This window comes from Gasterosteus aculeatus, chromosome 15 (genome assembly GCF_964276395.1).
Source record: "Gasterosteus aculeatus chromosome 15, fGasAcu3.hap1.1, whole genome shotgun sequence".
NCBI classification, from domain to species: Eukaryota; Metazoa; Chordata; class Actinopteri; order Perciformes; family Gasterosteidae; genus Gasterosteus; species Gasterosteus aculeatus.
Genome location: NC_135703.1, coordinates 1113897 through 1141726, shown reverse-complemented (window position 1 = coordinate 1141726; position 27830 = coordinate 1113897). Strand labels below are relative to the sequence as shown.

Here is a 27830-nt window from a genome sequence, read left to right as displayed (position 1 = left end):
TCCACTAAAAGCAGACTCTCCCTCCACACCACACGTATCCTCATTCAGATTAAGGGAACTGTTCATAAACTGCAATGTAACTTTTGCAAAACAGCAAAACAACAACAACTTCTCCGCCTTGTTTTCAGCTTTGTGGTGATTGTTTATAAAATGCATTCTTTTATTAGGATTATAATGATAATATGATCATCCCATAGGAACACGTAATCCTTCACTTTACCAGAACAAATCGGATTTGGAGTACAACGATTTTCATTTGAAAGCTATTTTTAAGTTAAATATTGTTTAAAAACATAAAATCCACGTATTATCACGGATATATTTACTCCAGGTGGATTTCATTAGATGCTCGTTTAGTTGTTTTCTACTGTTCTAAAATCTGCTGCACAAACAAACTCCTCACGTCCCAAAGTGCAGAAACGTCCTGAAAGCTTCTCACCTTCAAACGATCGCGTCCGGCTGCAGCGGATCACCGACCACCGTCCACCGGGGAGCGTCCCGCTCCGCTTCGGTCCTCCGGGGCTTCGGTCCTCCGGGGCTTCGGTCCTCCGGGGCTTCGATCCGCGCACATCCACAGCGACCAGCGACCCGCGGCTCGGCCCGAAGTCCGGGGCCGGAGCAGGAGGAGAGACAGGAGGACGGGCAGGAGGAGAGACAGGAGGACGGGCAGGAGGAGAGACAGGAGGACGGGCAGGAGGAGAGACAGGAGGACGGGCAGGAGGAGAGACAGGAGGACGGGCAGGAGGAGAGACAGGAGGACGGGCAGGAGGACGGGCAGGAGGACAGACAGGAGGACAGGCAGGAGGACAGACAGGAGGACGGGCAGGAGGACAGACAGGAGGACAGACAGGAGGACGGCAGGAGGACAGACAGGCGGCTCCAGCTCCTCCGGTGAGACGCTCGCTGCTCTCCAGCCTCCTAAAACATCCCCGCGCACGGCGACACGAGACGACGCGCTCCCGCTGCCCGGCGCGCGCAGGCAGATGTTTCCTGTCGCTAGGAGACCAGAGTGCGCGTCACTCCTCAATGCCGAGGCGCGCGCGCGTGTGTGCGTGAGAACTGTCCGTCTCCACGTGTGAAACATCATCTGTTGTGTATTTGTACACAAGGACTGTACACAGTTTTTTTGCTACTAGGTTGAAGACCGATAATCTCAATGTCTCAAATCTTGTTTTCTCATTATATTTACATTCATTCCGCTCTCTTTCTGTGAGTTATATCAAATTCTTGTTTGCTTAAACACTTAAAGATAAATATAATAAACATGGAGACAATAAACCAATCGCTCTGTTTCCCTGTCTTGCTTTTATCACCGTGTTCAGTTTTCACAATGTTGTCAATGACTAATAAATAATGGATTAACAATTTATTTGTCACTTTTTTTTATCAGAAAATGTCTATAAAATCTATGAAATGTCTTTTGTAATTTTTCCAATAATATATTGAGAATTGAATGTCTGACATCATTACTATTACTTTTGAGAAAGAACAAAGCTTGAAGAGGCTACTCAGCTAATAAAGAGCAACACAACAAAAACAAGCATCTGCTGTCAAAGATTAACCCCCCCCCTCCCCCCCCCCCTCCCCCCCACACACACACACACACACACACACACACATACACACACACACACACACACACACACACACACATACACACACTCTGTAATCCACTCTGTGAGATTTCCAAAGTGAAACTGGAAACCAATCACAGCGCGATGAACTGGGTTTCTGTTGTTTTTATTAGCTACCGTTTAGAAAAGGCCTCATTCTCAGAATGAAGACATGTGAGCGGGACGGAGACCCAAGAAGACAGATGGAGGACAGACGTCCCCTCAGTGGGGAGCTCCTGGGCTTTATTGGCAACGACAGAACTTGGTACAAAATGTGCTTTCTGGGGGCTGCGGCGGCTCAGCATGCTTGACCCGGACCAGTAGATTAGACAAGACTAGACCGGACCGGACCAGACCAGACCAGTAGATTAGACAAGACTAGACCGGACCGGACCAGAAAGGACCAGACGAGTAGACTAGACATGACTAGACGGGACCAGACCAGACCAGACTAGTGTATGGTAGTCTGACTGGACCGAACCAGATAGGGATCGACCAGACCAGAATAGACTAGGTTATAATAGACTGGACTGGACAAGACCAGATCAGACCAGGCCCGACTAGAGTCCAGACTACACCAGAATCTCTGCAGGATGTCTCAGACTCGCTCAGTGTTGTCCTCCGTAGAACAGTTACAGGTTCCACAGGCCCGTGGACTTGAACCCAGACTGAATCTGGTCTGACTTGGACCTAGCTCCTGGTCCAGGCCTCGACCTCAGGGCCTGCAGCCACCTTCCATGCATGCAGCATTCACAGGGAACAACGAGAAGGGTTCATGCTAATTTGGATCATCTGTTGTTGTTATTGTTGTTTTTCTCAAAAATGTTACAGGCACTTCTTCATCAGAGTATCACAACGGCATCACATCTGTAAATACAACCATGGGTCTTAAACTGAGCATGCACACGTGTAAATACAAATAGAATAATAAGGACATCAAATGTCTACAATTTATAAAACATATAATGATATTATAGACTCTGTACAACAACTTGACATGCATAAAATGTTTCATTGTGCAGAAAGGTCTTGGAGTTAACTTTTCACGCTCACATGGAGGAAGCCTGCAGAATGCGAGTGCTCATATAAAAACGTAGCAGGAATGTCCTCTCTGATTTTTCTATTTCACAAAACCAATAATAAAACGAGCATGAGGTGATTATTTAAAGACAGATTCCCCGAACACAGCAAAACTGGAGTTTGTTCATTTAAAACCTTTTGAGCTGTGTGTTGAATTAACACACGCTCCATTTTTCAGTATTAATTAGTACAGCTGAACGCTGTACAAACAGGAAAAAACGGTTTTTAGCTTCTAACAAAGAATTATTGTCAGATTATTGTCCAACAGTAGCTAAAGCCGGAGGTCCGATGGCTGCAACTCACATGCTAATGTTTAACAAGTACACAAACAAGCTAACGAAACAAGAGCTAACTGTAGCTAGCCTCGGCTTTTTGGATTAGCTTGAATCCCGTTTTCACGCACCCAAATAATCTAAATGAAATGAAATCACTCGGCCTTTGGGGCACATTCCATTCATGTTTTTTTAGTTTAAACACAAGCCAGTCAGCATTTTACAGCTTGTTCCCTGCATTAAACACATGTAGGATGCATCCGTGGACATGTGCTTTTCCACAGCTCATTCCCCTCAGTTTCTTTAAACAAATACACAAATAAATCATTGTGAGGTTGTTCTGATGTCGAGGGTCATTCATGTTAATCTGCGAGTTTTGGCTTAAACATCTGCTTCGACACGTCATTAAGTTATGAAGAGTTATGAAGGATGAAGATTATTGATGAATGGAAACTAGTTCTGTGTCTTTATGGTTTGAAGGAGATGTTAATGAAGGTGGTGCAAAACTAACTATTTTCAATCATTTCAGAGGTCAATAAACATTTAAACCTTCATATACTTTGTTTTTATGGGTTTTTCTTCTTTCATTTTGTACATAAATTAACAAATGAATGTTTATGTTTACCTTCGTCAGTCTTCATTGTCCTCACACACTTTTTGACCGTGCGCCCCGTGGGGGTCTGTTTAATGACGATGTCGACCACATACAAGCGGATTTCTTGGGATTTTAACAAAGAAACAAGCTCAAACCTCTGAGAGCTTCCAACAGCGTAAAAACTTCCAGGTAATTAATCGCACGTTGTTACTGGAGAGAGATATTCAGAGCCGCCGGAGCAGCAAACACAAGAATGTGAATGAGTGTTTCTTAAGTTTCCATCATCAGATCAGACGTTTATGGTCTGCAACACCTTTATTTGCCAGATATTTCTACTAAAATGTCAAATGTGTTTTTAACTTTTACAACTCAAGGTCCACTTCCTGTACGAACCGTGTTCACAAGATAATAACCACCAACCACAAGTCAAATCAATGCATTTTTTGTCAATTTGTTTGTGCTTGTGAGATGAATTGACTTAATTTGAAAAATGCTCATTGGGATCAATCAATAGAGTGTTAATAGTGGGGATAATAAAGTAATAAATAAATGTCTGCTACGTGTAAACACACCGTTTTGTTTCCTCAGTGACTCACTGATTATTATGTTTGAAGTTTAGTTTGTTTTCTAAAGAAGACGCGACCATATAATATTTTCAGGATGTCTCCATTGGTTCAGAACGCCATTGATTGGCCCGCCGGTAGAAAAGAAGCATCTTCTGCAAAGACCAGTTCCTGCATGAAGCCTTCAAATACACTTTTATCAAAATGTTGTTCGCATGAATTCGTTCCTCTCGCATCCGACCTCCGGCCTAAAAGAAGAAACACTCTCAGGCCTCCAGCAGGACGTGCCAGCGGCAGACCTGCTGTCCTCGGCTGTCCTTCATGTCCTGCCAGTGGAGCTGCTCCTCCTCGCCGCTGCTGTTCTGGCCCATGGCGATCCAGCCCACCGTCTCCTTGCGCTTCAGGCTGCGCCGGTTGTAGACGGAGACCAGCAGCGTGACGTCCGACAGCTGGAACAGCGCCACCTGGAAGACGAAGGTCTCCTTGTAGACGGGGTTGGGCTGGCCGCGGCGCACCGACGTCTTACAGCGCGAGATCTCCTGACCCACCGAGTTCAGCAGGGTCAGGCGCCCGTAGGTGTCTAGAGGGGGGGTGAAAAAACATCCAATGTAAACTTTGATGTGGACGTCTACGTCACGAGACGTGTCTCCGTGAATGGTTTGACACACAGACTTGTGACAGACATGTTGTCACGAGTCATAAGGCGGGCGGACCTGGCGGCCTGTTGACGGCCAGGTTCCTGAAGTGGCTCCCCTTGATGAGCTCCACAGACATGCGCCCCGTGGTGGCGTTGTAGGTGAGGCCCACCAGCAGCTCGGGGACGCCGCCGTGGGTCAGAGACTGAGTGGACGAGGCGCTGTCGCTCTGAGACACGGCGGACAGGCTCAGCTGGGAGTCCAAGCTCTGGGGACATGAAGGGACACAAAGGCCGTGAGCGGCGAGGAGGGGGGGGGGGAGGGGCCTGCGGCGCAGAGAAGGGACGCGCCTCACCTTGAGGTTGCTGCGAGGCTCCAGCACCAGCGTGGTCTCCATCGTCCCCCCCTCCGGGTCCAGCCCGCCCAGGCGCAGCACCTTCTCGCCCATCATCCTCTCGCGGGACATGCGGGACGCCCCGAGCGCGTAGAGCCTGAACCGGACGGCCGACGCCTGCAGCTCGGCCGGCTCCAGGCGCGAGAAGCGGAAGGTCTCGTTGAAGTGCGGCAGCGAGCCCTTCTGCACCAGCGTGCGGTGCCGCTGCTTCTTGGCGGGCAGCAGCACCATGTGCACCTGCCAGGAGTCCATGCCGCTGCGGGCTTTGTCGGGGACGTCCCGCGCCGCGATCACCGAGACCAGCAGCTTCTCCGCGTCGGGCCGGTACTCCAGGGACAGGACCAGGTCCCCGCAGGTGGAGATGGGGAGGCGGGGGGAAGAGCTCGCTGGCTGAGGCTGGTCTGGCTGGGGGAGGGCGAGGGGGAGGAGGGGGGAGGACGGAAGACATCAAGCTTATTTATAATGTTTTCATACTTTCATTCATGTTGAGCTTCACAGGTGATGCTACTGCACATTTTAGCTAAGCTAATCCGCCACACAAACCCGACGCTCAACTGGAAATCATGACCCCCGAGTCGACTTTAGATCCGTCTTTCCAGCAGAAAACAAACAACCACCTCCTCTAGAATATGAACGTGAGCACAGAGTGTGCTGGAGGGGCGTTTGAAGGGGAAGGGTTCTGAATGGGAGAGAGAACGAGATGATTTATTCTGAAGGAGGCTCAGAGGTCGATCTCAGGTTTATTTATAATTCAACACACAATCATCGGAGATGCGGTTGGAGAAGACGTCGTACTCGGGCGCTGATTCCCCCGAGCACGGCGGTGATCTCATCATCTGAACCACGGATCCAGTCTCTGCTTCTCCACCAAGCAACTCCAAGTGAACCCAAAGACATTTCTGTTGTTCAGCGGATTTAAAATAGGGCTGTAAATCATTTGACCTTTGCGCTACTTTCTTTTTTTTTATAAGAAAAATGTTTGTTGAAAATGTCCGAAGTCTCCCTGCTGTTTTTATTACTTTTATTATCTGCCTTTTCATTGCATCTGTTATTCTGTTTTATAAAATCATATATTTGGGGGATTTGTTTCTGTTGTGTTTTTAATCCAAAACCCGTCCTCTATTTCTGAAGCATTTCTAGATGTCAATGTGTGTGTGTGTGTGTGTGTGTGTGTGTGTGTGGGAGGTGTTTGCTGCACAAATTGCTCCCAATTCCAAAGTGTGAGCGCTGAATGTTTGATTCCACATCTCAGCTCTCCCGCTTGATGTACACACCTATTAATACACACACACACACACACACACACACACACACACGCACACACACGCACACACACACACACACACACACACACACACACACACAGTCATTATTCATGAGCTTCTGTTTGTCAGCCAACGTGGCGCCCAGAGTGAAAGGAAATATCGACTATTTATACAAAACCTGGAGACGGCGTTTGGTTTGTTTCTTCGAGGATGAACCTGAGAGGAGAACGTGGCAAAGTGACGATGAGGACGATGACGAGGACGACGATGATGATGGCGCTGCCAAGCATCATGGGTAACAGCAGGGCTGCGGTGGGCTCACGGACCCCGTATGGTAATCCCTGGCATGTCTTTTTATTTATTTTTGGAGGGAAATTGTTAAACCTTGTTGGGATTTTCATAAGATTTGTAGAATAGAAATAAAATCTGGAGGAAGGTCTTCTCAAAGGCCCTGAAGTGTCCTTCAGCGATGGGCTGCAACGTGAGGACCCTCCTCACGTTGCAGCCCATCGCTGATAATGGGAATATTTTCACGCCTCGATTACACTTCGCAGTTGACCAATGAGATCGGCTTTGATTCAGATACTTGAGGTGGCGCGGACGGTACGGCCGACAGAGGGGGGGGTGCGAAACGAATCCATGTAAAACCGTATCCGGCGAGTTTGACATATGTGATTTGCGGCAAAACCCAAAGAAAAAGGAAACAATGCACCTGGAATGAATGAAAAGTAAAGACGGACACTGAAATGTGAAGTTTGAATGCAGACTTCGTCTCCTCTTAATGGTCGCCGGTGTAAGAAAGCCGTCATGGCGACGACCGAACCGCCGCAGCGAGTCGGTCGGCGTGTCTGCAGTACCTCGGGGCTCCAGGCGGGGGAGCATCCCACGGCGGCACTTCCGCCGCCATTCTCCATCTCCTCGCTGCCGTCCGCGGCCTGCCGGTTGGCGCCCTGGGCGGGCCCGTCACTGGCGCCCGCCGCCTCGAGAGCGGCCGGCGCCGCCCACTCGCTCTCCTCTAAGGCGGCGGTGAGCGGGTCCTTGAAGCCGCCCTGGTGGCCCTGAGCCGCCATCTCTGCAGGGGGACGACAACGCGGGAGGAAGGTCAGACTTTAAATCTGAGACCTCATCGGTTCAGTGTGTACGGCGGCTTCGTTGTTCGGCTGTAACCGACGCCGGTGGCTACAGATCCAAATGGTCGTTTCTTTTAAACGTTTAAGTTTCTTCTGACTGATCTCAGCGAAGGTCTTTGAACACATTCAATTCTGAACTGAAGCTGCAAATATGAAGACAGGATTGACTCGTGTGAGAACATTGAGCCTCTATTTCCAACATCGGAAACCCTTGTGGAAGTTTTGTGAATGTAGATTCCTGTTTAATATTTAAACAGGAAAGACTTTTGGCTGATGGCCGTGATTGATCTGTTTCAAGTAATCCAATTAATGAACGCAAATCAAACAAACTGTTACTATGTGGTTACATTATGCCTCACGGAGGCGGCAGGGCGCAGTCCGTTAACCCTCGGCCCGTCTCTTAGGCAGACACACTGGGGGAACAGGCCGTGCCTCCGACCAATCAATGGCACTTATCTCCCCTCCGCCGTCGTTAAGGTCGGCCTGACTGTCACACCGCCGGCTGCGCGCGGCGTCGACCACGGCAACGGGCCGAGGCGAGTCATCGGCGTGTGTTGTGTTGCGACGCAGGGACTCCGAGCAAACATTGTCAACACAAATCCAGGTTTAACTTTTTGTTTTTTTGCTCGCCGGGGCAATAGCTAACAGGATGCTAGAGTTGGTTAGCAAGTTAGCTGCTGGCTACGAGCTACAAGGACAATCTACCGAAAACCAACACATCTTCATGTCCAACCGTCCATCTACAAATGATTGTTCTTGGATTATATATATATATATATATATATTCGTCTGCGTCGTGGTTAACCTTCGCAGTCCGACGGCTCCGTGCTTCCTTCCTCCTGGTCCGACAGACGGCTGAACTTGTGCCGGCGGCCGAGCGCCGTCTGCGCCTGCAGCTCGATGAGGTTCGCCGCCGTCGAGGTGCGGAAGCTCTGCGACCGCGACACGGAGATCTCAAACTGCTTTAGGACCTCCTCCTCGCTGCCGGAGGACGAGACGCCACCGCCGTCTTCGTCTTCGTCACCGTAGCTGCTCACTGAGGGGAGATGAGCAGAGGGAGACACGGGGGGGTGAGGAGGAGGAGGAGGAGGAGGAGGAGAGGCTGCTGAGAGGAGGAAATGAGGGCGAAGGAGAGGAGGAAACAGGAAAGGAAGAATGAGAGGAGTGGAGGAAACGAGGAGGAGAGAAGAGGAGGAAACCGGAGGTTGTTTCAGATTTGTCTTTTGGTCACTTCCTGTTTACTGGTTGCAAATCTTGAAACCAAGATGGCGACGGCCGAAATCCAAGATGGCGGGGGGGTTTCAAAACATTCACAAACCAACAGGTGACGTCACCATGACGACGTCATCACAAGCTGTCTGTTACCTACGGACCAGAATGATCCCAACGAGGGTTTGGTGCCGCCTGTCTCGCCTGCATCTGAGTAGTCGCCGTGGTTACCCGGCTGAGGCCCGGAAACGCCGCTGGGCAGATCGCTCCGTTAACTTTGCGTCCTCTGAGGCGATTCACAGGCGGAGCAACATGGCTCACAAATACACACACGCACGCACACGGACAAAGACACACACACACACACACTCAAATGTGCTTGGATACAAAGAAGTATGAACAATTCGGTCCCATTGACTAAAAAGGTTGTACCTTAGTAGTATAAATATACACATCTATCACAGTAAATAGTGACGTAACGTGTCCCCGCAATCATTGCGTTCTCGAGTCGAGTGGTGAAGAAGTTTTCAGATGCTCTACTCTGCAGTAAAAGTATTTGTACGTGGCAGTTTTCTGTTCTACTTTGTATAAAAGTACATCAACACCGCGCAGTGAAGGTACTACTAGTAAAAGCCATAAGGTGAGTAAGTGAACAGCCACCGACCTGCTACTTTTCCCCTCTGAGTTGCAACAGGATGTGCTCTTTGTCCACGAGACCGACTGGAAGTGGCAGAAACTCCGCCTACTGCAGGTGAGGCTTCACCTGCTGTGGATGAGACTCCGCCCACTTCAGGTTAGACACCGCCTACCGCGGGGCGAGACTCCGCCCACCGCAGGTGAGACTCCTACACGCTGTCTACATCATGTCTTCTCAACATGTGACAACGTGGACTCCGTGGTAACGCAGCTCTGACGGCGCGGCAGCGAGGGGGGGGGGGCGGGGCTTAGCCAAAGGATCATTAAAGTGGTAAAAAAAAAAAAGGCCTATTTTGACACGTCATATTTGTCAAGATTGGGTGTGACAACAGGAGCTGGCTGAGTGGGATGGAAGGTGTCAGATGAACAGTGACTACGCGCAGGGAGTCAAGTTAAATGCAACATGCTAAACTGTTTCACAACCTTTGCTCAGGCTGCTCACGGTGTTTGTCAAGTGGGAGGAAAGAAAAGAAAGTCAGAGGGAGGCGCGAGGAGAAGGAAATGGAGGAACTGAGTGGCCTTTTCGCCCTTTGTCTCCTTTTATTCTCCCGTGAATTCTTCTGCAAGGTCCTTGTAACGTTAATATTTTCATGGTGAGCCTGGTGGCTGCTGACTCACTCGACTCGTTCCCTCGTAAACACACACTCGCCTCCACAAACGCAAACTCTTTCTGTGACTGAGGAGTTTAAAAGGTGTCATGAAGCACGAAGGAGGACGTTCCAGGTGACCTTAAAGGTGGAACCTTGACGGCAAACGTTATAGGAATAAATCTTAGTGTGTTCATGAGCGAGACAGAGGGGGAGAAGATGGAGGCGCACACATCTCAAAGGAACATTTATACCGCAGAATCTTATTATTATGTCTTTTTTCGTCACTTCATCTACTGGAGACACTGCACAGACGTCACAGAGCAGAGAGCTCCGTCCTTCATAATGATCCACACACGCTCCTAAAAGCTGTTTCTGTTTGACTAAAAGTCAAAATGTGTCTTCAGGCGGTGTGAAGAGAAACTAGATGTTTTAGCGAGACGAAGGAGCTGATGTAACGAACTAGAATGAAACACATGAGCAACGCGATGACGGCATTATTAACTCATAGCACACGACTCGCACTCTCCAGCGGAGGAAGAAACCTTAGTGGTTGTTGGCACGCGCGTTCGAACCCTCACCCAGCCCCTGGCGGAGGCCCTGGCGCGTCTTCTTCCGGTGGGCGTGGCGGTGCTCCAGGCAGGGCAGCCCCCCCACGCGCGAGAAACACAGCTTCTTGTTGATGAAGAGGAAGAGGACGGCCAGCGCCACGATGAAGACGCCCACCGCCGACAGGAAGCCGATGGCCTCCGGGGGGACTGGCAGGAGGAGGGAGAGGGGGAGGGGACACACAATGACACACTGATCAGACCACACAAACAGGCAGTCTGCACACGCACACGCACACACGCACACACACACACAGTACGCATGGTACATGTGATGCACACAGACACAACAGGTGACACTTTAGTATTCGGGCAAGCCTCGGTGCCTTGCTCAAGAGCACACAGGTGCTAACATTTTACCTAAACATTTTTTTATAATAATATAATAATTTATAAGCTCTGATCAGCAGGGTGCGTCCTGGACGGAGGCCGTCGCCAGGTTGTTCTTTAGAAACCGGTGAAGTGGACGTGGAAGGCGGATGAGCACTCGAGTTGCTGGAATATAAACTTAGATAAATAAAGAGCATATAGAGACGTCACGAGATATTTATCTGCTTTATTCATAAGACCAAGGAGCACAGTAAGCTAGTCAGCTGACCGCGCTGAGCTCGGTGTTGCTACGGCGTTTTTTTTTATGCGAGCGGTTTGGTTTCCTTCAAGGCAAAAAGTCTGCGCAAAACAACATGGTTTTATTCGGACGCAAAACAAAGAAAAAACAGAGGAGGGAGAGACAAACTAAAGAGAAGAGCGGGAGCGACGAGGCGGCTGAGACGCAACAGCGATGAATAGAAACCGATGATCCCGAGGAGGAGGCTGGGGGGGGCAACAGACTCCCGTTTCCACGGTAACGTATCAGAGAATCAATGGGAGCAAGCGGAGAGGAGTGCACAGTCCTGCTGCGAGCCAAGAGAAGAACTCAACGCCGCAGGCGTGTGTGCGTGTGCGTGGTGGTGTGAAGATGTGTGTGTGTGTGTGAGGGTGTAGTACTATTATATGTTCTATTTATTTCTCTCTCTCTCTTCACGTGCACCTCGTCAAAAACATCCACTCACAACGGTGTGCAATGAGTAGAAACAGCTGGTTTAATCCGTTCACAAACAGGCACCAGCAATCGAATTGGTGGTGAAAGAAGTACTCAGTTGTGTCCATATCGGCAGCGTGTGCATCTCTTAGCGTGATGAAATGTGATAAAATAAGTATCTAAATTTAATTAAACAGAGATCTTTTGAACTTGAAACTTCTCGATCAATCGGCATAATCGTACAGATGTTAGTCGACTCAACATGCACGTTTTTTCTAGTATTTTTGGGCTTGGAAAAGTGTACATTTAAATGAACTCGGAGTGACAGTAGATGTCTGGGCGGTGTGTTTGGGGGCCGTCGTAAAGCGGAGCTTCCCCTCTCAGCTGCTCCGCCGGTCACAGACACACTGAGCTCAGTGTTGCAGACCCAGAAAGTCTCCTACTGTCCACATCCAGATGGACAGGAAGGAACCCCGGGTCAAAGTCTGGCCTCACACCTGCTGCGCACACACTCACACACACACACACACACACACACACACACACACATACACACACACACACACACACACACACACACACACACCCCTCTAACACGCGGCACAGACATTCCACACAAACAACATCACATCTTCAAATAGCTTGTTTTGTCCACATTATGTCAAAATATGTTTTCATCGCATTGTAACTATATTAGATTTCTATTAGATTATCATCCTCATACAAAGAAAAAATGTAATTTAAATTTAAATTTATATATTTATAATTATTGTTAAAATCGTATTAATAATAATACGATTTCGACATTTAATTAATGCCAACAGCTGCATTCTCTGTAGTGACCAGCAGGGGGCGACTCCTCTGCTCCCATAGACGTCTATGAGGAAATGACTCTACTTCTCTGTAGTGACCAGCAGGGGGCGACTCCTCTGCTCCCATAGACGTCTATGAGGAAATGACTCTACTTCTCTGTAGTGACCAGCAGGGGGCGACTCCTCTGCTCCCATAGACGTCTATGAGGAAATGACTCTACTTCTCTGTAGTGACCAGCAGGGGGCGACTCCTCTGCTCCCATAGACGTCTATGAGGAAATGACTCTACTTCTCTCTGGATTTATTCCCTCAGTAAACATTGTAAACATGAGTTTATGTCTCAGTCTCTAGTTTCAAGTCTTCTTCAACACAACGTGATGTTCATTTAGTGAATTATGGTCCATTCAGAGTCAAAGAGACCATGAAGCAGGGGACGCTTTAGGGCGGGGCTACACGCTGATTGATCCAATTGTCCACCCCAGTCCATATAGATGGCGAACTGGAGGCCACAAACCCCAACGACTCTTCTGCTTCTTATAAACAGTTTGTCCCTTCTGGGCTTCAGTAAAACAAGGACAAGCTCAGACGAGTGTTGACAAAGTGTCTGACGCGTCACGGTCGGATTATAGACAACAAACGTAGAAACGAGGGTTGAGGAGGCGGGTTGACACCGAGGTCCACGAGGGGCCCTCAGATCGAGCTAATGACGCCGCTCAGAGAGCCGGAGGGGAGCCTCTCAGACCCGCTAATCCGGTTGTTTGTGTGTGTGAATGCATAAACAAGAAAAACAACGCCAGCATGCAGCTGCTGACTGCGAGGAGGAGACGACGCGGCGGGCGGCGGCCTCGTTGTCACCGCGCTCGTCTTTTCTCTAGTGATGAATAAAAAGTGGAGCGCCTGCTGCTTCTTTCAGTTTGTGTGGGGTCGCTCACTAATGCGGGTATTGGGACGTGTGTCCTTATTACTTGTTACGAGTCAAACGGACCATGAAGCGGGGGATGCTTTAGGGGCGGGGCTTCATGCTGATGGACGGGTTTCTACCAGAGACATACGGCGTCTGTACATCCTCCTCAGTCCAAATATGGTCACCTCCTGTTCACCGGTTGACGCCGTTGAAGTCAAGCGGTGCTTCCAATCATCGGTCCACAAACCAGTGGGTGACGTCACCGTGACAACGTCCACCTCCTAAACGCAGTCCAGGGCATCAGGAGACGTCCGCGTCCATCCGAGCCGATCCGAGCCGATGCAGTGCTCCATCGATAAAACACATTTTACACCGACTACTAGAGTGATGCTGTTGTTGCTGTTGTTGTTGTTGTTGTTGTTGTTGTTGTTGTTGCACTGGAAGTCAGATCATGAAAGATCAGCACATTTTTTTTCCGATCTGACTCAAACCTGCTGACCGCCAGGCAGATGCTCGCTCACACACACACACTCACACACACACTCACACACATACACACACACACACATACACACACACACCTGAAAAACATAGTTTCCCTGGAAACAGCCCAGTAGCTCAATTAGGGCATAATGAGTCTGCCTTTTTCCACCCACGTGTAAGAAGGCCTCACGTTACCATGGCGCCGCCAGGCCGGGCGTCCTGATTGGCCGAGAGCACGGCGACGCCACCTCAGGGTTGAGATGCAGGGACGAGGAATGGGAAGAAGGACTCGAGAGGAGAGAAGCTCGGAGTAGAAAGCGAGACATCGAGCGAGCGCCCTGAACCGTTGAAGTCGGCCCACGCTGCGCTCACAGAGAGACTCTCAGAGAGCAGAGCGCTTCCTCCATGTTGGTGATTCAGCAAACAAGGTGCAAATAGTTGGATTAAAGACCAGATATCATTAAATAATAGTGTACAGGGGAATCGCAGCACCAGTGCAAAGTGAAATATATTAAATATATATCATTTTTCCTATTTTAATACTGATAATAAGTGAGTATCATGATAAGTCTCATTATTACAATTAATATAATGGTCATTATTCTTATCATAAGTATTATTTATACAAATTCTCCCTTACAAAAAAAATGTGTGTCATATTCTCTATATTTTTCATTATAAAACTCATTGTTAAGCTGTAGATAATGATGCTTATTTGCATAGTTATTTTATCAATTTGAGGAATCATTTTATAACGGCGACAGCATCCAAAACAACAATCTGAACAAGCTCATTTTCTTCAATTAGTCTGTGGTGATTATTTTTACTCGCTCTGAACGTTGTCTTTAAAACACAAACTATGACTTTCTGACATTAAAGATTTGTTAAGAACCGTTTAAACAACTAGAATGTAAAAATATGGATCATCAGAGTGAGAAAACAAAGCTTCCCATACTGATGCTGAGGCGCCACCTGCTGGTCACAAGCTGCACGTCAGGCAGTAAAACTTAGTCATCCATCCATTGTCAAACCGCTTATCCTGCACACAGGGTCGCGGGGGGCTGGAGTCCATCGCAGCCAACTTCGGGCGATAGACAGGGTTCATCCTGGATTGGTCGCCAGCCAATCGCAGGGCTACACAGAGACACACAACCATTCACACTCACATCCACACATCTACGGGCAATTTAAAGTCCCCAATCAACCTGATCCCCAGAGCATGTCTTTGGACTGTGGGAGGAAGCCGGAGAACCCGGAGAGAACCCACGCAGACACGGGGAGAACATGCAGACTCCACACAGAGAGGCCACGGAGTCCAACCCAGGACCTTCTTGCTGTATATATTAATTTATCTTGTACAAAAGGACTTCAGGATTAAAAGACGTTTAACAGGATGATCATTTATTTTATGTATCGGTAAAATTGATTTGCATTTGTAGCTTTAGTAATATTAATTTCTTGGTAATAATGTTGAGGTTTGGATCAAACAAACCTTGTGTACGGTTCACTTTGTGCTCAGGGGAATTCTTAGTAAGACGTTCCTCACTATATTTACAGACCGAGCCACCATCATCATTACTACCACCATCATCATCAACATCACCATCACCACCACCACCATCATCATCACCACCATCAACATCATCATCACCACCATCAACATCACCATCAGCACCATCAACATCATCACCACATCATCCTCATCAACATCCTCATTATCATCACCACCATCAACATCATCATCATCATCATCACCACCACCATTACCACCATCAACATCATCATCACAACCATCAACATCACCATCACCACCATCAACATCATCAACATCCTCATTATCATCACCACCATCAACATCATCATCATCATCATCACCACCATTACCACCATCACCATCATCATCACCACCACCACCACCAAGGTCAACATCATCATCCTCATCATCACCACCAACACTACCAGCATTACCGTCGCCATTATCTTGACCATCACCACCACCACAATCACCAACACCGTCACCTCCAGTTTTCAGAATTAAAACGGTCAAATAAAAGCTCAAATCCTCCGTTTTTACCTTCTCCTTCTCCGGACATGTCTTCACCTCCTCATTCCCTTCGTGCCGTCTCACCCTTGAAAACCAGAGGAGAAACTTCCCCTCCTCGTTCTCCTCGTCCTCTGTGTGAAACCGGACTCGTCAATCGCCGCTGTGGGCGAGGCCCAAACTTCTTCCTGAGCTCCACCAAGACACAACAACCGAGAGGAAGCAGACAAAATACCCCAAGTCTCTGTGAAAGCCTCCTAATGGGAAGAGTGGCTCCCAGTGACAAAATGTGTAAGAACATACTGAGAATTAGGGTATCGACTAAGAAGCTAATGTGGTTTACGGGGACTTTAGGAACGCCTGTCGGCTGAAATCAGCAGACTTTACAGAGGCTGAAGAGTCAAAGAGACACTGGTGAAAAGACAAAGAGGTGAGTTAATCAAACGCTACAGATTAAAGTTTTGACCGCAGGACTGATAAAAATATAGTTTTCATCATTTCAATTTCTTAAAACCTCCAACACAGACTCAAAGTTACTACAACAAACTTTCAGATTCCGTCGACCCCCGTGGACTGTAGGTTTAGTGTCTTTCTCACCAGGGTCCCTTTAGAAAACCTCTCGTTCTACTGCAGCAGAGTCTGGCCGTCTATGTCCTGGTTCTGGTTCTCCTGGGCCTTCCCTCCAGCGGGTCCAGCACTACCTCCTGGGTCTCCAGAGAGGACAAGCTCTGCTCCTTGAGGAGGAGTAGGAGACTAAACGGATGCTTCATATGGAGGCGCAGGACAGCTGTTAGCTGGTTGTGGTGTTCTAACTCCCCCTAGTGGACGTTTTAAACATTCCACCCCTGTAATTTTAACTCTTCTGATTGTAATATCTTCCCAACAGAAAAATCTTCCTGTGGTTTTATCAACCAGCCGGTAGAACAAACAAGTTTCTGGACCTGAAGTCTGGTTTAACACCAACTCAAATCAAAAGGAACAAACAAGGATTCCTGTCGGCTGCAATAAACATGAGCCCCGAGTCCAGAAGGGAGAGCTGCTCCCTCTCAGAGGGCCATGAATTAGACATGAAGGCGCTGTGTAAATAGGACACAATAACCAGAGACAGCCGCCTGCTTCCTGCTGAGTGACGGAGCTCTTCCACGCCGCTTCTAATCCCAACAACGGGCGTCACGCGGGTGGAGGAGAGCGGCCGAGGAGGTTGTGGGAAACACGATGTTCACTTCCGCTATTCATTTTCATCATCGAAATGATTTGTTGTTCTTCTTCCCCTGCAGAGTGGAGGCCTAAAGGCATCACTGATGGGTTCATGAGAGACTGATCATCTCAAACATCGTTCATTGGTGTGTGAACGGATGTTATGAGGCGTTCAGTTCAGTGGCCATCGCCCTGCTGGCTTCTTTTTGAGCAGTGGACAGTAAGTGACCATATATGGACTGAGGTGGACGTAGAGACGTCTCTGGTAGAGACCTGTCAATCAGCGTGTAGCCCCGCCCTAAAGCATCCCCTGCTTCATGGTCTGTTTGACTCTGAATGGACCATAATTCACTAAATGAACATCATGTTGTGTTGAAGAAGACTTGAAACTAGAGACTGAGACCATAAACTCATGTTTACAATGTTTACTGAGGGAATAAATCAAGAGAGAAGTAGAGTCATTTCCTCATAGACGTCTATGGGAGCAGAGGAGTCGCCCCCTGCTGGTCACTACAGAGAAGTAGAGTCATTTCCTCATAGACGTCTATGGGAGCAGAGGAGTCGCCCCCTGCTGGTCACTACAGAGAAGTAGAGTCATTTCCTCATAGACGTCTATGGGAGCAGAGGAGTCGCCCCCTGCTGGTCACTACAGAGAAGTAGAGTCATTTCCTCATAGACGTCTATGGGAGCAGAGGAGTCGCCCCCTGCTGGTCACTACAGAGAAGTAGAGTCATTTCCTCATAGACGTCTATGGGAGCAGAGGAGTCGCCCCCTGCTGGTCACTACAGAGAAGTAGAGTAATTTCCTCATAGACGTCTATGGGAGCAGAGGAGTCGCCCCCTGCTGGTCACCACACAGAATGCAGCTACAACACACGGAGCAGAAACGTTCCTCTTCAGAACCGGGCCGTTACCTGGTTCAGCCGGTTCCTTGTCAGCGTGTCTCCACGTTGTCCAACTTCGAGAGGCACATTTGGCAGTGAGACAAAGATGATTGATGATCTCTCTGTCAAATACTTTGATCTTTACTCTCAACATCACTATTGCAACAAATTCCCCCAAAAAGACCTTCGGGAATTGGGTCAGTAGTCTTTCGCCACTCTGGGTCCACGTTTACGTCCCGTCAGCTGACTTCATTCAACTACAACAGGGAATGAACATTCGTGACGTTTACGCCTGTGAGATGCGTTTGATGGGATTTTATGAACGATGCAGCTACAGCGAGCTGGCAGAGCGTCACATTTAGTCTCGTTCCAGGCGGTTTGTCAAACTATTGCAAATCTGTGCATAAAAAGATGAGTAGAACTGACATTTAAAAACAATGACACGGCGAATCCATTAGTTGTGTATAAATCATCTAAAAAACACTGATTATTGTATTGTATAACTAAAATAGGTAAAAATCACTTCATTGAACAAAAAGAAAAGGAAATCATGAATAAATGATTCTCTGTAGTCTGGAAAATTTCATTAATAATCCAGGTGGTACAACGTCTGAGCACAAAAATCACTGGAATAGAGTAGATAGAAAAATGTTTTTTCAAAGTTCTTTAATTTACTATTTTATCAAACATAAAAGAAACACTTTTTAACCTTTAGTTAAAGCCAGCGTTTTGGTGGCCCCAAATAGGCTTAGTTTAAAGTACTATTTCTTTTTAAAATTATTATTAAGCAAACTGTGAGCCGCTGGAAGTGGAGATATTTACTTCATATTCCGTTTGAAGGTTTAAGCTACAACGATGAAACCGACTTTATGTAAAATCTCAAGCAGTAACGTATAACCAATAAACGTGTTGGTTAGAAAGCTGTTGTGGAGTAAGAAGGACAATATTGTGAAGCAACTATGATAATACTTGAGTATCTAAAAATGATACTTGAAGAATGGACACTATAATTATTATTTTATATTATGTGTGATATCAGGGGGGAACTGCCGGCCCTGCTGCACATCATGGCAGAATCACATATTAATAATAATGATAATAATAATAACAATAAAACCCGGATCTCTGAAGGCCAGTAGCATAAAACAGCACAATAGGCCAATACATTTAAATTACACTGTTGTACAATAACCGCTGCGATGAATTGGATAAAGCATCCAAACCCGGAATATGTAATCATTAAAATGAGGCACGCAAACAGGCTACGTGGCCATGATGAGAGTAGAACAACACACCCAGATCCCTGCAGGAATATCCGTTTGATTAGAGACCGTTAAGGCCCCTGAAATGTCAACAGTGTGGATGAAAAGCAGACGGATCGTCAGCTGGCCTGAACGCGTCCTGTCGCACTCAGTCACACTCCATGAAGAAGCAGGAGGAGAGCCGGAGAACGGCTCCATCCTCCGGCCCCGACGCGGGGGGGGGGGGGGGGATCAACCACGCAGGCAACCGCCGTACTTACTGTCAGAGGCCATGGCTGCGTCTTTTTCCCCCTCAAACCGCCAGCGGAACCGAGGCAGCAGCAGCAGCAGCAGCAGCGTCCCCGCCGCTCTTCATCCTCCAGACGCGCAGGAATCCGCACACACAGCGGGGAACGATGCCGCCTTCAGGTGCTGTAGGAACGATCAAACCTTAACGGGGTTCCTCCCGCCTCTGTTTGTTTTTTACCATTTCATAGAGAAATAACCAAAAGCAAACAACAAAACAGGTTCACTTAGCGATGTGTGTCCTAGGGCCATGACATAAATTGCTTAGACTCGTCCAATTTCGGAAAGATAAGGGAGATTTGCCCGTAAGGATATTTATCCCATGGTCTTTGAACTGTTCATCCATCAGCGCTGCCCCACAAAAACAAATAAATAATTAAGTTATATATATAATGTTATTTAAGACGCAGATGAGGCAAAAACGCACCTATGTGTGCGTGTTATACAGGCCTACCAACTCTCACGGTTTCGCCGTGTGACACACGCTTTTGCATGTTTTCACACGCACTCACGCCACACAACCAATTTCTCACGGCAAAAAAAAAAATCTGATTTTGGGCCGAAGCGCGTTCGTTCCTTTTCAAACTCCCCGACAATAGATGGCGCTAAGGAGCGCATCTGTAAACCCATTCGCTGCATAGACGTCCTATTTACCCCAAAGAGTCCCGAAGTTAGCAACAGAAGAAGATTTTCAAACAGACACAACCGCGGGAGAAACTCAGGAGGAGCAAAGACTAAGGTATGTTAATGACATGTGGTTCAATTAAGTACTCACTCTCTTAAACTTTAAATCTTGAAAGAAATTATTTGTTGTGTTTGTGCGTGTGATCTCCTTCTTAATACCTCATTTTTTGTTATTTTATTTATGTGTATTTATATTATGTGTATCCATTGTTTTGCTTTGAAAGGCTACTGTTTAAGCACTTTAAGCACTTTATTTGTTGCACTTTTTTGTTTGATAATGAAAAATATTTTTCCCTAACTAAACTTGTGTCATTTTTTGCTGAACATAAATCATTAAGTGCTCTTAAGAATACAATTATTAACAATATAGGTTAGGTTTCAGTTAAGAATTAGTTGAATACCATTGTAATCAAAATGTCAATCAACCTAAATTGGTCTAATCTTAAACACAGGTCTATTAATTAGGCTATATTGTGGTACATAGACAGTCATTGAGGCACAGCAATAGTTTTCTGGTTGAATGTTCAGCTCAAGTCTAGAAGGCCCAACAAGTCATGAGCAGATGAACATAAATCAGAATAAGTTCAGGCATACCACCCAAAAATCCACGAGAATGCATGAAATAACATCTACTTAAACCAAAATGTCCTGGGGGTGGACCATCAGCTACGTCTTTGCTTCACAGTATGTAACCAATGTTGTCCATCTCCTGTAGGCCGCCTCATCAACGACTTTGGGCCCCACAAACCACCAGAATGCAGCGTACAACATGGGTACTACGCCAAATGAATTCCAATTTCCTGATATTTGAGCCACCAACGTGTGTGGCTGCGTGCGCGGCAAAATTTTGGTCACCCCCGACAAAATCTCACTCCAAGGTTTTTTGAAAAGTTGGCAGCTCTGTGTTATATTATACAAAATGATCCAATACAAATGTTTTGTGAAAACTAAATCCGTTCACAAACGAAAGAAAAGCCAAATACAAGAAAGTAACCAGATTTCCACTGCTAGCTTTAGCTAATTAAGCTAACGTTACTCACGTTACATTTCTCCAATCATTCAAAGGCGTAGATTTTACCACTTTATTTATTCCAAATAAGTAATATTTGCTAAATACAGTCACAGAAACAGATTAAAAAGCCAGCTATGCTACGCTAGGCTTAAGGCTAGCTAACGAGGCTAGTAATAAGAGAGCTTTTGGCTGGAGTGGAAATCCCATTTTAGCAAAGTATAAATTACATATTTAAATGCATGAAATACAAGAATCAATTAATTATAATCAACAATTCATTTGAAGGTCATTATAAAAATACTACATAGTTTTAATTAAGGTATTTTATATGATCTATGTCTGTTTTTACCGTCTCAATTACAAGTTGTAAAATAAACAGTTCTATGACACTTACCAAATGTTTACAAGAAGAACAACTAAAAGTCAATAAGTTATTGTTATTGTTAAAGTAGGTAATGAAGCTTTAAAGCAAGAATCACCTCCAGCAATGACAAACAGGGACATCCACACACTTTCACCCATTCAATACGACATATACGTGAATTAATTGGTCTGAATCAAATATCACACAAAGACAAAAAATACATTTTTTATATACTTTTATATAAAACTGAGAAACTTCCTAAAATCTTCAAAAACACCAGGAAAGCTGGAGAAGAGAGATCCAGTTACAACAGTTTCCCAGAAATGAATTCATGGTTATTTACATGAAATGTCTCTAAGTTAAGAGACAAAACTAACATCAGGTTTTCTTTACTGTCAAAGGCATTTTAATCTCTGACTTACATTACATTAGAACATTTTCAACAGGGGCGGCTGTAAAGAAGACAGCTCATTAAAAGAACAGGTTACAACTTCATGAAATGTAAAAACAACAATAACACATCATGTGCATCAGGATGCAGGTGGACGTCCGAACCGTCTTCATCACCAGTGGAATTTGTTGTACATTTTTTTTTTCTCTGTGGGGACAAAAGAAAAGAAACAAGCAGATAAATATCAACGTTTGAACATTATAAGATACGTTCATTTTGTTTGTGAATGCAGCAGGTTTACACACACACAGAATGCATACAAACAGTTGTAGTAACTGTGTGTGTTTTGTTAGGTTGTGTACCTTCAGGACCAAAGTCCAGCGCGCTGAGACGATGGATGCAAGTCGTCTCCGGGCTTTCATTCCACGAGTCACCTGACGGCAAGAGAGTCGCAGCAGGTGAGGATTCTTTTCTAGATGAAACATTCAGGCGACGAGACAGATCCAAACATGTGTGGGAGGGACTTACCTGAGACGTATATGTTCTGATAGGTTCTGGCTTTGAGTGACATTTTCTTCGCTCTAGAATAACCCGACGAGCTGGAGGGTCCGGCCGAGTTACCCGTGGAATCCACCTCCACCTGACGATGGCGCCGCGACTTGGGGGCCTGACAGATGCAGGTACGCGATGACGTTTAGCAGAAAACACATTAAATGATTCTTGGATCTTTTTGATGAGATAACATGAAACACAAACCTCTGTGGCTTCTCCAAAGGCCTTTGATTTGATGGAGGCGAGGAGCTGGGCTCTATTGGAGCACTGAGAACACAAACCAGGCAGTGAGTCAACGGCGCCGCCCTCTGGGCAAGGTTAGCAGTACAGCACTTCATGACAGTTTGAGTATCTAATGTCCTTCAGAAGAATCCAGGTGCATCAGTGACGCTTCAAACCCCTTAGTCACAGTTTAAACAAGTGTAACTCACCTCCTGCTGGGACGACGTCCCCTCGCCACCGCCGTCATCTGTCCTCGGAACACCCTGACAAGACATCACATTTATCGTATGAAGGTTACTCAGAGGGAAATAACCCTGAAGAACTGTTGAATTCTCCAAATGCTGAGGGAAGCTGCTTCAATGCTTCCTTTATTAGCTCCTTTATCATAGGAAACACGGGACCTTCCTTTACCGAAGGAACGCAGGAGGAAAAGTGTTCAAGGAGAAGTGGTTAGGAATAGAAGTTAGCTGGTCACTTTTGGACTTTTCGTCCGCAGTGACAGTCCAGAATGTAATACACAAAATTAATTTAAAGCATCGCATTTCTAATCAGGGAGTTTCATGTGAACGAAGGTCTCACCCTCCTCTGCTGCCACTGGTAGAAATCCACCACAGTGCTGCGTAGCTGCGGGGCCAAGCTTTTACAGACCAGGTTCAGGGAGGACTCCGACTGCTCTAAGGCCGAAGACACAGACGTCTTCAGCTTCCCGTAGATCTCCTCGACGTTGGACAATTCCTGCAACGGTCAAAAAAAACAACAACACGCTTAACTAAACTCTTTCAAAAGTGAGATTTTTAAAAGAGTCGAGTTTTCGGCTCACCTCCAGCAGGTCGATGTTGATGAGCTCCTGTGGACGAGACGGCCGCTCCATGAACTGCTCGCACGGAACCGATCTCTGCAACTTCCTCTTCTTCTTGAAGCTCAGCTGGCCGGAGAGGAAGAAAGAAAGGAGTCAATCACTTGACTGTATTTCCATTAAAACCGTTTATTACTCCTAACATAATTCCTTTTCTCAGAACGCTCTCCGGCCTGGATGGAAAGATCCCCGGAGCTAACGGGATGTTCTCTTTTCAATCCCGCGGCTGGGAGTAAAAAACAACTGGAGGGCTAAAAATGAAGCTCCAGTGTTGTGTGTTGACGTCAGCTCACAGCAACGGGCATGGCAGCGAAGACGAAAGCTTTTTGGAACATCAGCTTTCGGAGGATGTAAACGACGTCGTGGTGCTGAGCATCGACAGCGTCCTTCTCAAACTTCTTCACGTCCTTCCAGTCCTTCAGCGCCAGACGGATCTGCAGCCAGACACACAGCAAGAAAACCTCCCGTCAGGGACGTTTCATTCGGAACGCGTGGACGACGCCGTGGGGACAGTGTGGTGACCTCTGACCTGCTCTGGGGGCGAGCTGGTCTGACTGTGATACAAGCTGTACAGCAGGTAAAGTCCTCCCACTCGGATCTGGAAGCTGTACGGAGGCATGAAGAAGCTGGACGTGGTGTCCAGAATGAGACGGCAGAACGCTCGCTGCTCTCCGTGGTTCACAGTGCCGCTGCAAAACAACAACAACAACAACATGTGGCACGCTGAGGAAAACAACTGATCAAGTCACTCAGCTAACAAAGTTAAAACACATTAATGCCTAAATTATTTTGATCCCAGCACAACAAATTACAAGTAATTTAAGTATATTTAGATTCTAGCACTTTTGTACTTTCTTTGAATTCATCATATTTGTTGATTATGTTTTGTATGAATCGTCTGAATTTAAAGATGATAAAAATACGTCCCAGAAAATGTACAAATACCTCGAGATTGTTCTTGAGTGCAAACAATGAAATCTACCCAGTTGCTTTGTCACCGCCACTTTGAAAATGAGATGATACATTATTGCTAAACTTACTAAAATATTTCAGAGAAGTTCATTTCTCTCCATATTTTGGAGAAGGTCTGGAAGCGGACGGAGTCGGATGTCTGGAAGCGGCTCAGCAGCTCCACGCAGTCCGACTTCACCTCCTCAACACAGAACTCCATCTCACGGCCGCCGCCTCCACCCAGCAGCCGTTAAAACGAATTAAAAGTATTAAAAACGACTAAAATAAGAGTGTATGATGTAGACAACACACACGACTCGACAACGACCGTCGACTGTTTAGTGCGTCATCAGTACACGACGTCTTCGCCTGCCTTTGTAATGCCTTCACAAGCACCGTGAAAGTCCCATTTGTCTAATTATGATATTCCGTTTTTAGTTACGGTTTGACATGATCACTTACACACACACAGAAACACATAATATCTAAATCTTTAATCGTTTTAATTGCATATGTTGGTTCGAGGGATAAAACAGTCCTCAATGTCTTTCGGAATCCACGAGGGTTTCATAAAGCTGATTCTGGTTGTGTACCTGAACGCACCAGCCGGATATGCGTGACTCACGTCCTGCGGAAGTAAACAACCCTCGGCTGACGTGGAGCTGCAGATTGCCACCGACCAGCCAGAGAAACTGGATCAACTGGAACGCAATCGACTGGTGTCAGCGGAACATCGTCCGCTCCGGATTCCGTTCTGTGTTTTAATCCAGTAAATGGATTCCGCCGGCGTCGTCTGAACTCCGGGACTAACCGACGGCCCCCGCGCTGAGACAGCCGACCGCTCCGGACGCAAAATGGCGGCATCGGACGAGGCCAGCAGACCTTTCGCCGGGCTGTCGGACGTCTCCATCTCGGACGACATCGCGGTGGAGGGCGACATCTCCGTGCCCGTCGGGCCCTCCGCGCGGCGGGACGACGAGTTCTCCACGCTCGACGAGCCGGTGCGCGAGACCGTCCTGCGGGACCTGCGCGCGGTGGGGAAGAAGTTCGTCCACGTCCTGTACCCGAAGCGCAGCGCGGCTCTGCTGCGCGACTGGGACCTGTGGGGCCCGCTGCTGCTCTGCGTGACGCTCGCGCTGCTGCTGCAGGGCGGCGCGGCCGACAGCGACTACCAGGGCGGCCCGCAGTTCGCCGAGGTACCCGGGGGCCCGTCGGCCTCACACGAGCGCTTCTGCTCCACCGACCTACGTCCCCGCACCGATACCGTGTCCGCTGCTGCGCTTGTGATTGATTTACATTCAAGGCTGATAACATTCGGGGACCTGCAGACTAAAACTATTTATTATTTTACCACATGTGATTTTGCCATTTAATTAATTGCAGATTTAATCAGGAACTAAAGACAATAATAATTATTATAAATAAATAAAATGTCAGAATGTAAAGAATACATCCGCTTCTACAGCCAAAGGTCGTGTCGTCAAGCTGTTTTAATTTTTGTCCGACCTCGCAGCCCAAAGTCCACATATTCTATTCGTTATTGCACGAGATAAAGAAAGAAAAACCCGCGACATGCAAGAAACACGACCTTTTTCATTTCCTCTTCCAAACCCGCATGTTTCTTATTTAACGTATCAGATCTCTCCTCCGACTCCTCGCTGACGTCTATTTTTCCCCGCGCAGGTCTTCGTCATCGTCTGGTTCGGCTCCATCATCATCACCCTCAACTCCAAGCTGCTGGGGGGCACCATCTCCTTCTTCCAGAGCCTGTGTGTGCTGGGCTACTGCATCCTGCCCCTGACGGCGGCCATGGCCGTGTGCCGGATCGTCCTGGTGGCCGGCTCGGGGCCGGTCAGCTTCGCCGTGCGGCTGGCGGTGGTGACGGCGTCCTTCGGCTGGTCCACCTTCGCCTCCACGGCCTTCCTCGCCGACAGCCAGCCGGCCAACCGCAAGGCGCTGGTGGTGTACCCGGTGTTCCTCTTCTACTTCGTGATCGGGTGGATGGTCCTGACGTTCTCGCCGTCGCAGTAGAAGAGGACCAAAGATGAGGGAGTTTTTTTTTTTTTTTTTTTGGGGGGGGGGGACTGAAAGAATTCGGACAAACACCGGTTTCTGCCTTGGAACGAAGACGAATGACTACTGAAGTGACTGAGCGTGTCTCCGGGCCTCTGATGAGACTCATGGGACACGACGATAACGTCTCCTGCTCAGATCCAGAGAAGTGCGGCGGACGCTGTGCTGATGGCGTTAAAAAGCTGATGAATTTCTTCACATTTACGAGCTTTGTAAAACCGAAGCCCATCGGCTTGTGTATAAAAACGCTCTATGAATGTTGAACAGGGCTGCAAACATTAATACTCTCTTCCTCCTGGTCTCTCTGGGTTGGTTGTAAACCTCAGTGTCTTCATGACGCTCTTTAATTAAACATCCTCGGCACTCATTCACACACTACGTTCTTCCTTTTTACTCATTCAGATCTAGTTCCCCTTCTACTCGTCTCTGTCCTCCATGTTTCTTTTAGTATTTTCATTTTTTTTTTTTTTAGTAGACGGATGACTGGTGTCCACATGCTAAAAGTTCTTCCTCTGGACTCGAGACGGGTCTCGTCAATGAGCCGACTCCTTCGTTAAGGGCAGGATTCACTGACACTTTCAGCAGATGAGCGTTTAGTCGTGTTTGAACTTCTCTGTGTGCAGAGGTGGGCGTGCTCACGTGTGTTGGTGGGGGGGTAAAGTCTTTACCACACGTGGGTGGGGGGGGGGGTGAATTCCATACCGCACATTGAAATTAATTTGGATAGTTTAGAAGCGTTTCCGTCGGCCTCCTGTCTGTGCATTGCATTGTGGGAGATTAGAAGAGAAAGTCAAGCCGCTGCAGAAAACAAACCAGTGTTAGAAAAGTCACATTTTACGGTTCCAGGAGAAGATTTTGGACACAAAACACATTCCTGTGTTTGGAACACAGCTGGTAAATGTAGGGAATGTCTGCAGCAGTTTGAGGAACGGTGGCTTCATCAAACAAGGGAACACTTGGTTCTAGAAATCCACCAATGATGCAGAGATTTTCTTTGTCTGTCTTCCCCTCTTCTCCTCGCGACCTTTGACCGTTCCTGTGTCGACCGCTAACCTGTTCTTTTACGCTCTCTCAAATCAATGGGGAGTTCTGTTATGGTTTCTTTTAATTTATATGTATTAGGTTGCATCAACAAATGAAAAAGATTAAACTATTTCATCCGCTGTAGTTGTATTAACATTCTTTTCTGT

The 27830-nt window shown here is 47.2% G+C and overlaps 3 protein-coding genes across 7 annotated transcripts; 1 reads left to right on the top strand and 2 right to left on the bottom strand.

The window, feature by feature from the left end:
- Positions 1-1822: 1822 nt before the first annotated feature.
- On the bottom strand, positions 1823-19656 carry syt16 (synaptotagmin XVI). 4 transcript variants are annotated; one of them, XM_040199478.2, is made up of 7 exons: positions 19511-19656; positions 10621-10797; positions 8353-8583; positions 7275-7489; positions 5114-5557; positions 4837-5026; positions 1823-4703 (listed from the first exon to the last, which is right to left on the bottom strand). In XM_040199478.2, the coding sequence occupies exons 1-7, from the start codon at positions 19521-19523 to the stop codon at positions 4390-4392; spliced, it is 1584 nt and encodes a 527-aa protein (XP_040055412.2). In that variant the 5' UTR covers positions 19524-19656; the 3' UTR covers positions 1823-4389. The 4 variants fall into 4 exon arrangements, with proteins under 4 accessions (XP_040055412.2, XP_040055411.2, XP_077945324.1 ...); XM_040199477.2 differs by having other exon boundaries at positions 10621-10866; positions 19511-19645; XM_078089198.1 differs by lacking the exon at positions 19511-19656 and adding an exon at positions 15942-16625.
- Positions 19657-21813: 2157 nt separating this feature from the next.
- On the bottom strand, positions 21814-25671 carry snapc1b (small nuclear RNA activating complex, polypeptide 1b). 2 transcript variants are annotated; one of them, XM_040199485.2, is made up of 10 exons: positions 24657-25671; positions 24146-24305; positions 23910-24050; positions 23581-23685; positions 23340-23495; positions 22970-23023; positions 22743-22805; positions 22515-22653; positions 22349-22420; positions 21814-22193 (listed from the first exon to the last, which is right to left on the bottom strand). In XM_040199485.2, the coding sequence occupies exons 1-10, from the start codon at positions 24785-24787 to the stop codon at positions 22159-22161; spliced, it is 1056 nt and encodes a 351-aa protein (XP_040055419.2). In that variant the 5' UTR covers positions 24788-25671; the 3' UTR covers positions 21814-22158. The 2 variants fall into 2 exon arrangements, with proteins under 2 accessions (XP_040055419.2, XP_077945329.1); XM_078089203.1 differs by having other exon boundaries at positions 22743-22846; positions 24657-25066.
- yipf6 (Yip1 domain family, member 6) lies at positions 25167-27803 on the top strand. The gene is made up of 2 exons (XM_040199494.2): positions 25167-25763; positions 26251-27803. The coding sequence occupies exons 1-2, from the start codon at positions 25422-25424 to the stop codon at positions 26596-26598; spliced, it is 690 nt and encodes a 229-aa protein (XP_040055428.1). The 5' UTR covers positions 25167-25421; the 3' UTR covers positions 26599-27803.
- Positions 27804-27830: the final 27 nt, after the last annotated feature.

Coding starts and splice junctions, on each gene's coding strand:
- syt16 (XM_040199477.2), bottom strand. Junction 8,584..10,620: donor GGGCCTCCGCCAGGGGCTGG/GTGAGGGTTCGA, acceptor ATCTCCCCTCAG/TGAGCAGCTACGGTGACGAA. Junction 5,027..5,113: donor AGCCTCGCAGCAACCTCAAG/GTGAGGCGCGTC, acceptor TCATGTCCCCAG/AGCTTGGACTCCCAGCTGAG.
- snapc1b (XM_078089203.1), bottom strand. CDS start 24,787: ATGGAGTTCTGTGTTGAGGAGGTGAAGTCGGACTGCGTGGAGCTGCTG. Junction 23,496..23,580: donor TCAACATCGACCTGCTGGAG/GTGAGCCGAAAA, acceptor TGACCGTTGCAG/GAATTGTCCAACGTCGAGGA. Junction 22,847..22,969: donor GGACGTCGTCCCAGCAGGAG/GTGAGTTACACT, acceptor AACCTTGCCCAG/AGGGCGGCGCCGTTGACTCA.
- yipf6 (XM_040199494.2), top strand. CDS start 25,422: ATGGCGGCATCGGACGAGGCCAGCAGACCTTTCGCCGGGCTGTCGGAC. Junction 25,764..26,250: donor GCGGCCCGCAGTTCGCCGAG/GTACCCGGGGGC, acceptor TTCCCCGCGCAG/GTCTTCGTCATCGTCTGGTT.